The sequence below is a fragment of the Beta vulgaris genome, chromosome 5, assembly GCF_026745355.1.
Source record: "Beta vulgaris subsp. vulgaris cultivar EL10 chromosome 5, EL10.2, whole genome shotgun sequence".
Lineage (NCBI taxonomy): Eukaryota > Viridiplantae > Streptophyta > Magnoliopsida > Caryophyllales > Amaranthaceae > Beta > Beta vulgaris.
This window is the reverse complement of record NC_079206.1, coordinates 55,369,851-55,387,581: the sequence shown is the minus strand read 5'-3', so window position 1 is coordinate 55,387,581 and position 17,731 is coordinate 55,369,851. Positions and strand designations below refer to the sequence as shown.

General features: G+C 33.6%; 2 protein-coding genes across 4 annotated transcripts; both read right to left on the bottom strand.

Annotated features, from left to right (window-relative positions):
- Positions 1-1,085: 1,085 nt before the first annotated feature.
- On the bottom strand, positions 1,086-4,555 carry LOC104893975 (U3 small nucleolar RNA-associated protein 18 homolog). Of its 3 annotated transcripts, XR_007274185.2 has the most exons (3): positions 4,260-4,555; positions 2,105-3,947; positions 1,086-1,515 (listed from the first exon to the last, which is right to left on the bottom strand). XR_007274185.2 is itself a non-coding variant. In XM_010680119.4 (2 exons), the coding sequence occupies exon 2, from the start codon at positions 3,916-3,918 to the stop codon at positions 2,206-2,208; it is 1,713 nt and encodes a 570-aa protein (XP_010678421.2). In that variant the 5' UTR covers positions 3,919-3,947; positions 4,260-4,555; the 3' UTR covers positions 1,978-2,205. The 3 variants fall into 3 exon arrangements, 2 of the variants coding, with proteins under 2 accessions (XP_010678421.2, XP_010678422.2); XM_010680119.4 differs by lacking the exon at positions 1,086-1,515 and having other exon boundaries at positions 1,978-3,947; XM_010680120.4 differs by lacking the exon at positions 1,086-1,515 and having other exon boundaries at positions 1,978-3,944.
- A 3,299-nt stretch (positions 4,556-7,854) lies between these two features.
- On the bottom strand, positions 7,855-11,550 carry LOC104893974 (50S ribosomal protein L17, chloroplastic). The gene is made up of 4 exons (XM_010680118.3): positions 11,403-11,550; positions 10,541-10,786; positions 9,172-9,581; positions 7,855-8,170 (listed from the first exon to the last, which is right to left on the bottom strand). The coding sequence occupies exons 2-3, from the start codon at positions 10,761-10,763 to the stop codon at positions 9,172-9,174; spliced, it is 633 nt and encodes a 210-aa protein (XP_010678420.2). The 5' UTR covers positions 10,764-10,786; positions 11,403-11,550; the 3' UTR covers positions 7,855-8,170.
- Positions 11,551-17,731: the final 6,181 nt, after the last annotated feature.

Here is a 17,731-nt window from a genome sequence, read left to right as displayed (position 1 = left end):
GATAATAGCAATTTGTTGAGAAGGGCTTTTATATAATTTGATTCATTTTCATATAAAATCAGAAAACAATATGTGTATGAAATTTGATTCATTTATGACACTGATAAAAAGTAACAATTTTAGTTCTTTTTTATGAAAATTCCAATATAAAATTTTTTGCCCGAAACTTTTGCTAAATTTCCATGTTCAGTTAAAGGGGGTATGTACTCTTCGGACCGTAAATACTATTTTCAATTAAGAAAGGTGAATAATAACTTGGCTCTAAAAACTGCTTCCTCTAAAAAACGAGGATTAATAATATTTTTGCAAAAAGTATAAAGTATGAATAAAAGGAAATGAAAGAAAAAGAAAAAAGTAAAAATAAAAGAAGTAAAAAGTGGCCTGGGATCCATCTTAGTGGTTTTATTTCTTGATTAAAAAAAAAAAAAAGTAAAAAGTGGGAGAAAATAAAAAGAAAAAGAAAACAAAAAAAAAAGAAGAGAAAATCGAAGAGTACAACAAAAGCCAAAAGGAGTAAAAAGAAAAGGAAGAAAAAAAAAAGAAAAAAGAAAATAGAGATAAAGAAAGAAAATCAGAAACTGAAGCATCATACCCCCTTTTTGCGAATAACTTTTTCAAAAATCCATTTTCAGAAAAATAAAATTACATTAAATTGCGAAATCAGATTGTGTATGAAAAAATTAAAATTTCATTTCAAATATAATTGAAACTCAAAGTGTTAAAATTTAAAAAAGGAGAAAAATTAAAAATGACCATTTGATTACATATTTGAAGTCGACTGAGCTGATGAGTGTGCGTGGATTTTCAAGAAAATTAGTTGAAGTCAACAAAAAAGTAGTTACAAATGCAATTTCTTACTTATACTTATTTATTAAAGTGTTTTTAAATAATATTTGAATTGTATTTCAAAGAATCTTATTCACAAAACGGAGGTGAACTTAAATACTAACTTGCATTTTATTTTTGTTTACTACTTAGTAATAATTAGGCCTAAAAATGTCATCGCACGCATCGCGTGCATAAAAAGCTAGCGATCTACAAGGAAGGCCGAGAACCCAGAGATAAACTCATAAAAAACAACATAATGCACTCGAACTCTCAACGATATGTAGATAATGATTGAAAGGAACTGTAAGCAACTAAGCACTTAATCTCAAAAAGGCCTAAGCATGTTTTTCTCAACGAAAACTTGATTATCCAGAACATACAATGGCCAAAACATCTTTTCAGAAGCCTAAGACATTGATCTTAAATAGGGAACAGATTATAAGGTTGGGTGGACGTGGACCACGTGAACGAAACTCCGCTCGGACCTGCCAAAGCTGCACAACCTGCTATACTTCCAACACAAACCAACATGCAAGCCTAGCAGTCGTGCCAAGTTCTTTCAGCAGGCGCTTCAAAGTTCAAGCCATCTCACTTGCCTTTGCAAAGCTATATAACCCACAAACATCCATGCCTCAACCATGCAGTTCCTCTTCCCTACTAACATCAACACTAACGTCCCAAAACGCCCTATACCACCGAGCACTTTGAAACAGTAATAAGACAACTGAACAAAATCGATGCTCCGCCTACTCGCTCATGTTAGGAAGTCACAAACACCAGGTACAAGGAAACTGCTATATATATGGACTCTGTTCTGTCCACCAGCATAATGATAGCATCAAAGTAAGAACAAACTGCTACTCTCCTGGTAAAATTAAGATTCAAAGGAAGCATATAATTTCTCAATTGATGTAATTATTTAGATTATTGCAAGTGCAAGATTAAGAACTAGAAATAGCATCCCTGGCTAAGCTTATGTCAGATTACGCTTATAGCAAAGAAGCATGAGTTGCAATGAAGATTCATTACCAGCACGGTACAGAATGTACAAAGATATTGATCAAAATACAGTGTATCATAAACTGAATCAGGGAACTTAATTATCAGAGAAAACAAACAGACAAACTGAAATGATATAACATAGAAGGCTATTTTAAAATTTAATATCTTTGATGGATGAATATATTGTTCAGGCTTCATGATATTGTGATATTGATATGTGGATTGAAGAGGAACTATAAAATGCAACTAAAAAGTCTGAGAATACTAAACTTACAAAATTCGCACATAGGTTACTTCCCTCTGTTGATCTCAAAACCAGAGAGAAGCTATTCCTTAGAGCAAAACTGGAAATACAATACAGACAGACCCATTATCTTATGCTTGCTGATAATGATGTAACTTATACAGCAAAACCTTTCCAGCTGCATTCCCCATAGCCATGAAACCACCAGCAGGACTAAAATCCAAACTTCTCGGAAAGTTCAGTGTTTTGTTTGCTGGAGGAAAATTAGAAAAGACAGTAAACGAAGGGACGTGAACCAATTTTAGGCTGCCCTTCTGCATTCTTGAACAGATGGCTAAAATCTGAGCATCATGGTTAAACTTCATGAAACTTGCTTCCGTTCTGAGATGCTCAAGTGTTTTGATTGGTTTTCTCTTTCCCCCCAAGAATTCCTCCCTGTTGTAAACATTAACAATTCCACTAGATGAACCAGCTGCAAACAGATTCCCTACTGGTGAAGTACAAAGAGCAGTGCCATTAATAGAGCCTTCATCCACGCCCTTATGGAGACAAGTTCTTGTTCTTAAATCCCAGTGGTAGACATGCCCATCACCACCAGAACTCAACAATTGCTGTCCATCGTCAGTGAAAGCTATAGATCGAGCTGTTCCATTCATTTTAAGGGTGCCAATCAGTTCCTTCGTTTTTGCAGATACCAACAAAATGTAACCATCATTTCCCAAAAAGGCTATAGTACGAGAATCTGGGGAAACCTCAAAAACTTCCAAGCTTTTTTCCTCTCTCCCAGTTAGTGGCCCAATTTTATCAACATTTCCCTTGGATATGTCGATACTATAGAAGAACTTTCTTCTACCAGCAACAATAACTTGTGAGCCATCCGGTAAGAAAGATGCGTTTCTAATAGGGCAATCTTCAATGAAGATAGAATCCATCATTTTATTCCTCTTGCCATCAATCTGGAAAAATCTCAGCTTTCGGTCTAATCCAGCAGCAAGGAGTAACTGATGATTTCTGTGAAACTGGACAGAGTTTATTGGGCCATTAGAAGGATCTTCTACATTTGCATCCACTAATTTCGAGTACTCAAGGATTCCAGGCAAAAGCTTCACTCCTCTCTTCATCACAAGCTCTTCATTTGTTTTTAGAATATCATCAACCCTTTTATAACCAGAAGCAACCACCGCCCCATTTTCTACCTCAGAATCTTCATCAGAATCATACATTCCAGCCTTTGAATCAAGATTGGCCCAACCTGTGCCAGGGTTCAGCTTCTCGTGATGAGCCCTCAACCTTGACACATATGCAGAACCTGATATAACAGTCTCATCTTCTTCCTTCCTTAGCTTCCTCAACCTATTAACCTTCGAAATGTTAATAGCAGTCTCCTCCTCTTCGTCATCCAACCAAACCGGTTTCCTTTGTTCACCGCCATCTTCATCAACATTTCCCCCTTGATAACCTCCATCCTCTCCATAAGCCGACAAATCATTATTGCCAGACCGGTCCATGATAAATAACGGCGAGGCATCCATATCCACTCCGCGTTGTTTTTCATCCTCATCTTCCTTTCCGAACTCAACCGGCGAATGCAAAGACCCAAACAAAAAATTCCCCAAGTTCTGCATTTCCATTTCCTCCTCCATCATCTGGTTTACCTCCGCTTCATTCCTTTTAATTCTTTTCTTATGACTAACAATATCATCAACATCCAAACCCTCTTCCTCCAAAATCTCCTCCTTGTCTTCTAACAAGAGAGGCTCCTCACCCTCATTATCATTTCGCTTCGACTTCTTTTTCTTCTTACTTTTATCCTTAATAACAGCATTTTGAGAAATCAAACTCATCTCTATAATGCAAAAACGTACTTCCCCTGCTGCAAATCAAACCAAATACACATATTCAAAAACTATTATAAATTACAAACTATTACAGCATCTTAATCAAACTAACAAAAATCGACATAGAACCTCAAACAAACATAAACCTAGCACAAAAAATCTGATCTTTTTTAGCTTACCATTGTATAAAGTTAAAAATAAATAAATTAATTCATTATATCAACAAACAGATTACAAATTAACTAAATTAATTCATTATATCAACAAACAGATTACAAATTCTTACTCAAATATTTGTGGGTAAGCTACAAAACTTAAAATTTATGGTAAATTAGTCCTAAACAAACCTTCAAAATTTTGGAAGATCCAACTTTTCGGTCTCACACTTCTTGCTGCTCGTCAAATTCAGAAAGGGTAACTTGAATTGAAGTTAGGAATACAAAATTGAATTTGTTAGAAAGAAAAATGGAATGGATGCAGTTAGAGTGTAGTTTGTGAAGAGATAGAAATTGTAATTAGCGCAAATTTGTTAAATTTTTTGTGTGTACTGTATGTGTGCGCTGCTCCTACCGATTGGAGTGTTAGGGTTTTAGGGTTAGAAACTGTTTTTTTTCCTACTATCTCCTTTACACTTTATTGAAAATTGATTGTAGGGGTAGAAAAAATTTGTTAAAGATTGTTAAAGATTGGTATTTAAAAAAGGGTTTGTATAATGGCTATAATTTTTAACTATTGAATTCTTACCCTTTTATTTTTAAAGAATAATTTTGTCTATAAATTTAACAGGGTAGGAGATTAGGTGACCGTTTGGTTTACATGACTAGTCAAAATTCTCATATAATTGCAATTTATAGGAAATAAATTACTTAATCAAATTCATGGAAAATTGGTTAAATTATTTGGTTGACAATGGAAAAATTAAATTCCCATGAGAATTTCGGACCTAGGTAAGTAACTTACTCCATTTTGTATGAATTCAAAACTACTAGGAATTTCTAATACCTTCGTTCTGCTATTTTGTTGTCAGTCAAACAACTCACCAGATTTTCAGTTAGTAAGAATTTCTATTTTCCATGTTTTCTCGTATCAATCAAACACCCGATAGGAGTAGTTTTGTTTGGAGGGGGGGTTTGTTAAATTTCAGCAAGAGTAGGTTAGTCTTCCAACTTGTGTTTACTGTATTTAGCCTCTTTTGTTGTATACAGCACAACTCTAATTTAATTAAACCTTAAATATTATGAAAAAATAGAGAAAAGACCAGTTTCAATAAAGAAAAATTAAAACAAATTGTCATTGAACATTATTTACACAATCATCTTTTCCCTTTTGGAGTATTGTTCTTTTCTTTCTTTAGATTTCTTTTGTTATCACTATTAACAAAAAAAAATTGGAATATAAGAGCCAATTAATATATATACAAATTTATTAATGTATAAAATTTCAATTATAGTTTGATTAAAATAGTTCTAAAAAAATGGTTTAAGTTACACAATTATGCTATAATTTTATTGCAACCATTATAAAAATATCATTTGATGTATTGTATACAAAATGCAACATATTCAATTAGACAGGTGTATAGTAATTTATTGTAAATTGTTAATGGAAAAAGGTTTTGCCTTATATATAGGTCTCTTATTATATTAAAGATTGAATATTCGATTCAATTTATCGAATTCCCTTTGATTTCCGGTTGTGTTGAAAAATATCATAAATAGTGTAAAATCTAAAATTTCCATAAAATATAATCATTGGGTTAAATCGAGTTCGATTCGGGTCAATTTTCGTTTTCTCTCGGTGATAATAGACTGGATTCAGGTCAAGAATTACCAGCTCTAACTTATATAGAAATTAGAAGTGACTTATTTAAAGTAAAAACTTACTAGCAATAAACGGGTTATTAGTATATATGTAAAAAAGACCCATTTAAGGTTAAAAGTCACCTTTTGTTTGAAAGTGACTTATTTAAGGTTAAAAGTCACCTTTTGTTTGAAAGTGACTTATTTAAGGTTAAAAGTCCTCCTTTTATTTAAAAGTGACCCATTTTGACTTTAAAAAATGACTTATTTTGATTTTTTTTAGGAGACTTTAATTTAAAAGTGACCTAATTTTTACTAAAATTGAATTAGTCTGACAATAATTTATTGTACACCTTGTACAAACATAAATTTATTGTGCCTATACACACAAAAAGTAAGCAAATGATGATATATTTGTCAAAAAAAAAAAAGAATTTAAATGGACATTAGTTAGGTTTTAAAAAAAGTATTATATCGTTATATAAATCTAAATTTTTGTTGGATTTAATTTTTTATCGCCAGATTTAACTTTATATGTTGACATGTCCCTCGACCAATAGCAATTGAACACACTAACAACGAATACAATGTATGTCCGAAACTTTAAGTGGCATGTTCTGTAATTTTTAATTTTGGAAGGCTTAGAGGATATTTATGGGGAAATGTTCAAATTTGTTTTGTAGCTCAGAATCTTTGCCTAAATGTTAATTTGAGTATATAGGAACCTATAATGTCTAAAGGCACACATAAAGCACGAAATTAAATTTTTACTGATACACTTCAGGCCTAACAATGGCATTTTCATAAGAAAAAGTTGCAAAAATAGAAAGTTCAGAAAATTTCAAGAAAAATAAGAAAAGTAAAGGTAACTAGGTTAGTATACAAAAAATTAAAAAGTTCAGAAAAGTTTAGAAAAAAATAAGTTGAATAGAACATGTCATTTAATTAAAGCACTGACTTGAGAGGTTGTGTATAGGTTGCATGTGAGCATGGGCCTAGAGGAGGTTGTATGAACGTCCAATTGCTAGTTTCTCAAAATACTCCAAGGACTCACTTGTAATATCACGCACTAAACAGTTAAGTTGATATCAAATAAAGTCAAGTTGGTACAAAATTTAAAGCACGTTTGGTTCATGATTTTTGAGCTTCAAGAAACAGAATCATTACCAATTCCCTTCCTATTTGTTTGGTTCAATACATCACCAATCGATTACCGTTACTTGGTGGTAATGGACTCCCCCTCAAGTAACAAAATGCATTATTTGGTGATAATGGTTATCATTTCATTTCCATTCCATGGCTTGAATCAAACACCTAATAAAGGTAACCATTTTCATTACCATTCCTCTCCTCTATTTGTTTCCATTCCCTTTCCAGTCCATATCTTAAAGACTTAAACCAAATGACCCCTTAGTGTCAAGTTGGTACCAAGTTAAAATACAACAATACCCAACATAACCTGTTTTAGTCTCCTTGTCATTGCTTTTGACATGATTTGTGTAGATAACATTGTAATGATTTATTGGTGTAAATTGTAACGGTAATGTTGGGGTTCGAACATTACAATATTTGTAAAAATGACCCATTTTGGCTAGATCCTAGACCTGAAACCTAGACCCTACATACCCTAAGTTTCGGGTCCATCTCTTCTAGACCCTTAAGGTCCGAGTCTGAGTCCAACAAAAACTTTAGGGTTTGGGTCAAGAGTCTGGCTTTGGGTCGGGTACCATGCCCATCCCTAATGACAGCTATAAAGGTTTTATTCGCTCATGGACTATAAAGTGATAAAACCGGTTCCAAAGAAATGCAATACTGCTTCCAAAACAATACTACTACAATTTTTCCATCTTGAATTCGAGTAAACCCGCTGAAATTCCATCAGGATAAAGAGACTAATCTAGGTGAATAGAGATCACAGCTTGGGGATTTTCTTCTCCAATTGAACCCCTCTGACAAGGACATCCACCAGATTGCTGCTCAATTTACAGTTATTGAAGTCGTCACGGCGACAGATGGATGCAGAGCCTCCTTATTGTTTCTACTTCATACTTAATTAACCAGCATGCAACTAACTACCCAATGCTATACTAGCTTGATTAATAGATTATCGTAGGCCATTGTCTAGAGAAGTTATAAAAGAGAATACTCAAACCTGGTTTACTTTTCGTTTAAACTATCTATATCCCTTCAAAAGAAAAGAAAAACCATCTATACATAATATATGCCCTGAACAGAACATACAACTAGCAAAGAAGGGGCTAACAGAAACACCAATTTACTATATCCATTGTCAAATACAGATTTTCCTGTCGTAATAATCAGCCACTGCACTGAAACTAAAGTGATTAACATTAAAAGATGAATTCCTACTTATCAAAAGTTTCTCAATTGAAGCATGTTGTTGTGGAGCATACTCAATCGGTTTTCCAGTGACCACTTCACCAACTGTAAACCTTCACCTGAGCAACAGAAAGGTAAGGTATTCAGCAACTATGGATTTGTCAACTATATACAGCATGGAAATCAGTTGGATCAAAGTAATCAATTGTCTGCAATAGCATAAGCTACAAAAGCACCCAATTATATCTATAATCTCATCATCTGTATATATGATCAGCGATAAAATTATGACAATGCTTCTGAAAGAGCAGCTTTTGCCAGAACCTAACTTGACGACATTTGCAATATAAAAGGGACAAAGTAGTTACTATAATTTCAAGTGCACAAAGTACAGAGATAAAGAAAAGTATATAAACACAATTTACATTGGTCAATTAACAGTTTAACACTTATTGTGTGACCAAAATCACAGCTTGAACATGACTGGCCCAATAGATATGTACCCAAGGCCTACTTCGACATCTATGATGGGATTGCTAGGGGGGATTTCATTCAGGAAAAAGGCATGGAAATGTACAAAGATATGCGCATCAATGCGATTAAAGTTTATATATTGTCATGCAGTGGCGAATATATGGCTTTTAAGATCTTGGACATGGAGTTGCAATCAGCTCTGCAATAAATATGTGTGATAGCAAACAGAAGGGTGAACATAATACATGGACATCAAACTTAGAAATCTCACATCAATAGAGTAACGTAATTCTACACAATTTGTTGAACCAAAAGGCTAGAGAATAAAAAAGGATCCAAAGGCATTGACATTAACCACAAGTTCATTCCTTGGAAGTATGACTTTAATCATAGTAGTTCTAGAGGAACAGAAGAATTGCAATACAATAAAAAAAAAAATGTATGCTAAAATCCTCAAATCTACACAACAAGAACAATATGCCAGTCTTTACTTTAGCATATCCATGAACAAAAAATTATCAAACAAAAACTTCATTACAGACTGTAAATAACCAACAACACCTTCCGAAGGCGAAAATTCTAGAAAATATCACGCTCCAACATCAAAAATATAACAAAGAGGGAGCTGAAGTCATCAGAACAGTACCTAAACAAGCTCAATGTAGGCCATTGGAGCATTGTCCCCTCTCCTTGGCAGGGTTCTGATGATCCTTGTGTATCCTCCATTTCTGTCTCCATACCTATCTTGCACCTCAGCAAATAAGGCATGAACGATCTGCTTCTCATATATAAACCCAAGCGCTTGCCTTCTTTTGTGAAGAGTACCCTCTTTAGCCAAGGTGATCATCTTGTCAATATACTTCCTCACAGCACTTGCTCTTGCTCTGGTAGTCTTTATACGTCCATGCTTAAGAAGCTGAGTTGTGAGGGCTCGAAGAAGTGCACGACGTTGATCTGGAGGCCTGTTAAGTTTAGGCACTTTTCTTCCATGTCTCATGGCAAAGAATCGGCCCCCATTATCAATGATTCTGAATAGACTGTCAAAACCTGAGTTCTCTGTCAAAAAAACAGCTGAGATAAGAGCACCACCAAAGGTTGAATAGGACAAAAACATATGACATCTCATTCAACTTATGGCCAAATACAAAGTTAAAACCACTGGTTATGATAATGTCAGACTAATGCTATTTCCACACAAGAGACCCTAGATTCAAACTTCTGAAACACATATGATAAAGCTTACAAAATACATCTGCATATAAGCTTCCTATTATTTACAAAACTAAAGCACAGGAGTCAAGTACCATTTTGTCTCATTACTAGATGCTCATGATTATATTGATCTTTATCCTCATCTATTGTAGCAACTGCATCGCACCTGTTACAACTATATCCAGAAATGTTTACAAAATCTTTGCAAAAAAGGAGAGCCACACAAGTCTTGGTCTATAGTCAGATCTCTATCTTCTTTTAGAAGCAGACTATCCAAAATCTAGATACCTTGAAAACGATTCTATGCTAAAGAAAATTACAATCACCAATTCTGTTTGCATTTTCTGAAATCTAAAGTTCCCGTACAGCAACATAATTTTTTCATTGGCTGAATTGAGATCATATTTAAACAATTAATGCGACATGACATAAGAGATATACGACCACAGCATCAAAATATAACAATCCAGCATCACAAAGAACCTAAGGCTACTGTCATATTCGCTATATTAAGTATCTTGACGCCTATATAATAGAACTTCATCTTAAGCAGTAAGGTTCCATAAGATAAACTAATCATTGTTACATGTATCTATTCCCAATGATGAAGAACGCTACAAAATTGGCACCAGGGAGAATCATTCAACAAGGTCACAGTCACAAAATTTTCCAAGGATGAACTAATCATTGTTCCAGTAAAATTCTATAATTCGATAAACAATCATGAAAATTAACTAAGCAAAATCACCACCAGGGAAAATTACTCAACAAAGTCCATATTTTCAAAGGAACGGAGATGATACCTAATCCAGAGGGGAGAAGGGGGCAGAGAGCAGTGAGGCCACTGAACTGTGGTAGAAGAGGCTTAGAACTCCGTAGCGATAGCCCCACTCTTGGCGGCTTTGAGGACGAAGTATTACAGACAGCCGAAATCGGCAACTTGTTAAACACAGGAGCAGAAGGATTAGAAGGCAAGGCCGCTTTTAGAGTTGCCATGCTCCATGCTGTTGAAGATGAACAAGCCATCTACCAGCAATTTTGAAGTGGAACTAAAAACATAGAAAAGAAGGAAAAAGCAAAAGATTTGAATTGAATACATTAGCAACTGATAATGATACTGCCAATTCACAAAACATAAATGGAGTATCAATTATAATTCCAATCACCCAGTTCAAAGAACAAACAGAATAGCTGAGTCTGAAACAGAAATTAGGAAACAATCCATGTTTTCACCATTCATTCAATAAAAAACAATTGAGCAAATAAAAAATCACAACTTCAACATGTATCAAAAAAATTTCACACACCCAATTTACAAGAAACATACAGCAATCACAAAACTATAATGCACTAATGCAAATGTGGACATACAATCAACTAACACAAAAACAGAAATATAACAATTTTATTGAATTTTGCCACTAAAAATCAAGCAATAAACCCACCCTTAAAAAAAACCCAAATAGCAAAACTTTCTCATAAGCATTTCTTCAGACAGATAAGAAGCATAAAAAAGAACAATTCTTTTACAACGGTTTTATCAAAATGAGCATAGAATTATCTGACCAACAACCATATTTTAACCAAAAATTCATGTAACAAACGAAAAATAATAAGTGACATTGCAATTTTAAAGGCAAAGATAAAAGTGAGAGGGAATTTTACCAAGTTGAAAGGTAGTGTAGAGAAGAGCTGAAGCCCGAATCAAATTGGATAAGGAAGGAGAGAGACTATCTTCACTCTTTCGCTCAGCAATTTTAAAGGGATAGAAATATGGTGGAAGACCAAATTGATATGCTATGCTCAACTCCACCTTAAAACTACTGGAGAGTAGTCCACGTTAGCATGAATGATAGCATCCATTCGTTGGATAACCCTTGCTAGTTTTCAATTTCAACGCTAGTTATTAGGCTCGGACTATGCCCCGGGTAAGAAAAATTTCATTTATTAATATTGTACTTTGATATGATAGCACTAAAGACAACTTGGTCTAGTGGTTAAAACTTTAGTACATTAACTTGAGGTCATGGGATCAAAACTTATACTATGCAAATTTTTTTTTTATTGTACATGGATTACATGAACTAAACTCCCTAGGGAGAGCACCACGTGGCACCTCCTGGTTTACGCACGCCTTTTAATATACTAGTATAGATAGATGTTAACACTAAATACAACTTGGTTTATTGCTTAAAACTTTAGTACATAAACTTGAAGTTATGAGATCAAATCATATACTATGCAATTTTTAATTTTTTTTTATTGTACATGAATTACATAGAGTAAAATGCTCCTAGGGAGAGTGTCACGTAACACCGTTCCTTGCTTGAGAACGTCTTTTAATATAAGGTTTTTTCACCAAATACCTTTGACAAAAAAATTTATTCACCAAATACCCCAACTTTTTTCAAAATTCACCATGCACCCTTGATTTTTAACAAAATTCACCAGATACCTTTACTATTAACGGACGTTAGTGCTCTGTTAGCCCGTATTTACAAGTTTGCCATAAGTCAACCTAATTAGCTCTAAGTCAACCTAATTAGCCCTCGCCCCTCAGTTAACCTAATTAACCTAATTAAACCTAACTAAACCCTAAACTCTCCCTACCCCAACCCTACCCCCCAAACCCTAGACCCACCAGCCCCACCACCCAACCCCGACCCCACCCCATTTTCGGCAGCCCCCGTGACCCCCTTTCCGGCAGCCCTCTTGCCTCGCTCACGCCTCCCTCTCCCCCTCCTTCCCTCGCTCCTCCTCTTCCCCATCCCTCGCGCCTCCCCTCCCCCTCTTTCCCTTGCGTCTCCCCTTCCCCGTCCCTCGCGCCTCCCCTCCCCCTTCCTCACTAACATAGGAAGGTTAGCAGATAAGTTCGATAATGAAGTTCAATAAAAGAGCCTGAAATGATTTCTACTAATTGGGCTTTCGGAGTCCAATTGCTTATTGCGATACCTTTCTGGAAGCGGAACGGGCCAACAAGTCAAACTCACCGTTATGCCGTGACCTATAGGCTTTCTAAGCCATCCGAGTTCGCTTAAGGCCCGAAATTAGCATTTTAATTATTTCCGGATTTTATTATTTCCTTAATTTCGTATTAGGGTTTTGTGTTAAGTATTTAAACATTATTAGGTCATTATTGGGAGGCAGTTTTTGACTTTTAATAATGTCACTGAGTTCCTACTCTTTTCTGTTGGATTCCGAATTTTCTACAGATTTATTGCTTGTAAATTTGTTCGTTCTTGATTGAGATTAGCGCTTCCTTTTCTCCATATTTTTCGACTGCGTCAGATTCCCCTGGCAGCCTGGCTCCTTCAATTATGGTGTTCTACTCCTTCAAACATCCTTAAATGGAATGTTGATATATAGTTCAATCTTCCAACATCTCTTGGATCAGCCGTCAGTGGGGTAGTGTAAGGGTGAACACCGGAAAATTTTTGTAACACCCCGATGATTCTCTCTTTTTCAAAATACCTTTTCAATATAAAAGTTAGAGAATCATCCAAGTATTATCGCTCGTGTGATAATGTATCGGCTTATTCAGAACTTTGCATTGGAAAACAATAATAAATAACTTTAGAATTGAAATTTAATTAACTACAACGTCAACTTCAAAAGTTAACCAAGAACGTCAACGTTAACTAAAAAAACAAACCAACTATAAAATATATAAAACCAAAGTACGATAAATAATTTAAAATACACAAGCTCTCCAATCCCGAACCCAATGATGCATCATCTTCAAACCTCCAGATGATAATGCACTACTGATCTTGAAACTCTGTTCACCTAAATTGATCATCACAGGATCAATAAGGCATAACCATGATCAACCACAGGCAAACAAAAGCACGTAATTAGCAAAGCTGAGTACTACATAATAAATAAATAAACAATCCTAACATGATACTAATAAATAATAAACAGGGATATATAATAACATAATAACTTGCATATAACTTTTACTGAATTAAACTTTAACAACATTCTTATTACTTTGAATGGAATAGTTACTCGACCGAGTTGTCTAACTAAACCAGCCTTCCCTTGACGAAATACGAACGCGACTTCGTATTCTCATGACCGACGATATCGAGGAACCTTTAAAAATAAAATAGGACGATGATCAATCCGATCCCAGAAAAAGGCATGGCGCGCTCACCATGTACCCCAACTCCTGTTTGTCCAATACTTCAAACGTGCACCAGTCTAAAGCTTATTACTATCCAATTTTCACTTTACATGATTTACCGGCCATTTATTACTTGTTATGACACACAAGCAACACAGATAATACATGATCAAACAATCACAAAATATTTAATGATCAACAATCACAACTTTTATTTTTATTATAGGATTAGATAAGTGATCACACAACTTACAACCCAAGATTAATTTCTTCTTTAATTCAATCTTCCTTATTTGTTGAACCTAGCTAACAACCAACTTACTTTTCAAAGGTATAAATATCAACTTACCAAATAAGTCCCTTGGTCCTTATAAAGTAGTGAAATAATCAAAAGGGAACAAAAGATCAATCATGATCCAAACTGATATATATATATATATATATATATATATATATATATATATATATATATATATATATATATATATATATATATATATATATATATATATATATATATATATATATATATATATATATATTCCCCTACGTGAATTAATAAAATAAAGTTTCCAACTATATGCTTGCATCAATCTTTCATACAAACATAATATAATTTCATAATCGACATGTTTCACACAACGACACAAAACATGCAAACTAACATAATATAAATCATATACGAACTCAAAATAGTTCATATACATGATACTACATGATTCTCATCCTTAAAATCATGATACTAATTCAATCAACACATAGTATGTACGTACCTTGTGTAGACAAAATTCGAGGCTACTTTAACAAGTTTAAAAGTTGCCTAAAGAGAATTTTCCTCCTAAAACAACCAATATAAATTCACAATCAATCCTTTATGAATTTTAAGCAATAATAAAATACTTTAAACCCTTCTTAAAAGTGTTTAAACCCTTTCCCATCATTAAAATTTCAATTTTTTAATACTTCCTAGTATAGTAATACTATATTAGTCATAAAAACCTTTAAAAACTCATACTTTGATAATTAAAACTCTATTATAACTATAATAATAAAAAATTCCAGCAACTTATAATGCATTAAAATTTCTTTAATTAAAACATACTTAAACATAATCATAATTATAAGAGTACTCAATTTTACAAACTATAATATACTACGTACTATAATTTTCCAACTCATTAAACCCTAAAAATCCATACTTCAATAATTTAAAATCCAATTCAAATATAATAAGTAAATCTGAATTTTTATTTCTTTAATACATAAATTATATAAACTTAGATTCATAAATAAATCATCAAACTATAATCTTTAAACATAATCATATTAAACAAGAATCAACGACCGCTTTAGCGAGGCTTCAGGCTGTCAGCCGGTAAATTCATGGATCTTTCTTTTCCCTTTTGCTACCAACAAGACAAACCTCAACTTATTGATTTGTTTTCATTATTTTCCATAAATAATGGGGGTACAGCTGTACCCCTTGTACCCCCTCTAGATCCGCCCATGACTGCCACCCATGCTACTAGGAGATTCTGTGTAATTTTAGTTCTAGATTAAGAGTACTATATGGAATATAGTTTGTGCATGCATGGGACAATGAGGGCAACTGGGTTATATGGTATTTATAGCCTTGCTTTGTTTTTACTGGGAAGGAAAAACATGCACTATACTACTATATTGGGGGGAAGGATAAACATGCACTATACTACTATATTGGGGGGAAGGATAAACATGCATGGATAGGTGCGTACGTGTTTATCCCTTTGGTATCCGATGTATCATGCTTAGGGTAACTTTGATATAGCGGGAAAGATTAGGCAAGAAGAAAACTAATACTGACAACTTTTTTGACAATTCATCGATTTGTATACGATATATCACTTCTTTGAGATTAGTAGGGTTCCAAATGTTCTAATCCTATTAGGTGGTTATTTTGTAAGACCGCTTGTGATCCTCTAAGTTTCTCTATTGAAAATTATAGAAAAGCTCTCGAATCCCCCACCTGGTGGACTAGGTCACATTAATCAAACCACGTAAATCCTTAGCTTGTGTCTTTTGTTCATTTCCATTATTGCTTTCTCCCTTATATTTTATTGTTGACTATTTTTATGCATTAAATCAAACGCAACACTGTCATAATACTTAACATTAATCTTAGATACACACTATTATATATGTCGACTGCCAAATGGTGTGGTCGTTCACGCACGTCAGCTCCGATCCCTCAACTCATTTTCAATAAGAGATCATATTTCACTCGTCTTTTACCAAGTGTTGGAAAGTTATCGAGCTAAATTTTCATATCCAAGTTAAATCTTCTTAAAGCGTTGAGTGTGCTATGAGAATGTCCATTAAAGTTGACCCAATTGTTCATAAGTGTAAATTGATTAATGCACCCTCTTATTTTTTTTTCTTATGTTTAAGTTGTTGCTTCCAATAGGTCATCATTCCACACATCGAGCATACAAGTGTTCAACGGGGAAAATCAAGATGTTTTGGAGTTTTGTGCACAAGGGTCGACTTCAAATGAACATTTCTCAAAGCACATGCAACATTTTGGGAAGATTCAAGTTAGAGATGAAAGTTTAGCTCGATAGCTTCCATATAGCTGGTCAAAAGCTCGATTTGAATATAAAAGAAAGTGAGATATGACCTTTTCAAAATGAGCTAATGAAGCTGACGCGCTCGCGACCATTTTGATCGGCTACACAGAAAACGCGTTGAACTATGTACATTAAAATTTGTATATTAATTGACTTTATATTCCACAAATTTTTTAATGTTGGTAACAAAACATCTAAAAAAGAGAACAATACTCCAAAAAGAAAATGTAGATGACTAAGTAAATAACATTCATCTACAGTTTGTTTTCATTTTTTTTATTGAAACTAGCTTTTTAACCATTTTTCTATGTTTTTTTTACGGTTTAATTAAATTAATAGGCAAAGTTAGTCTATAAAAATAAAGGGCAAAGATTTCAATATTTATAGTGAACTATAATTTTGTTGTAAAGGAGAAAAAGAAAGCGAACATAAATTAAATTCTATACCACAATTTTGCTCCCTTTTGCTGGACCCTATGGAGAGAACGAAATTCAAGGATTTTCAACAACACTTGTTGTTCATTGGCCCAACTTGAAAACCTAGTTCCTTTCAAAACCACTTTCCTTTTCCTTCCTCAGTGCGTTGTTCATAAGTCCAATTATCTGATCATGTTTTGGTATTTTGGTTGGCAATTGCATTTTAGGAGAGCCTCAGGGCCTGTTCTCTTCGGCATAAAACAGCTGAACTGAACTGAACTGAACTGAACTGAACTTATCAAAGCTGAACTGAACTGAACTGAACTTATCGGAGCTGAACTGAACTGAACTTATCAGAGCTGAACTGAACTGAACTGAACTGAACTGAATTGAACTGAACTGAATTGAATTGAATTAAATTGAATTGAATTATATTACATTGAAATAAATTGAATGTAATAAATATATAAATAATATTTTAAACAATAATAATATGAATATTAAATAATAATTATAATGATAAGTAATAATAATGAATAATAATAATAGTAGTATTTTGAATATTTTTAAATGACAGTTATAAATAAATAATATTAATAATAATAATAATTAATGATAGTAATGATAATTAATAATAATTATTTTATATTATTTGTATTAATATATTAATACTTGACGATGATATATAATAACAATAATATCTAAGAAGTAAATTAATATTACTATTTTCATAATTAGATTTAATAATTTAAAAATATTTAGTAATAAAAATAATGATTGGGTTGGACCGCGAAAATTACATCATAAACCGTCTTGACGCGATTTGATTGGTTTATGGGCTAA

Excerpts from the sequence above, each read along its gene's own strand:
- LOC104893975 (XM_010680119.4), bottom strand. The coding sequence starts at position 3,918 with ATGAGTTTGATTTCTCAAAATGCTGTTATTAAGGATAAAAGTAAGAAG.
- LOC104893974 (XM_010680118.3), bottom strand. The coding sequence starts at position 10,763 with ATGGCTTGTTCATCTTCAACAGCATGGAGCATGGCAACTCTAAAAGCG. Across the intron at positions 9,582-10,540 it reads CCTTCTCCCCTCTGGATTAG|AGAACTCAGGTTTTGACAGT; the intron begins GTATCATCTCCG and ends TTTTTTTGACAG.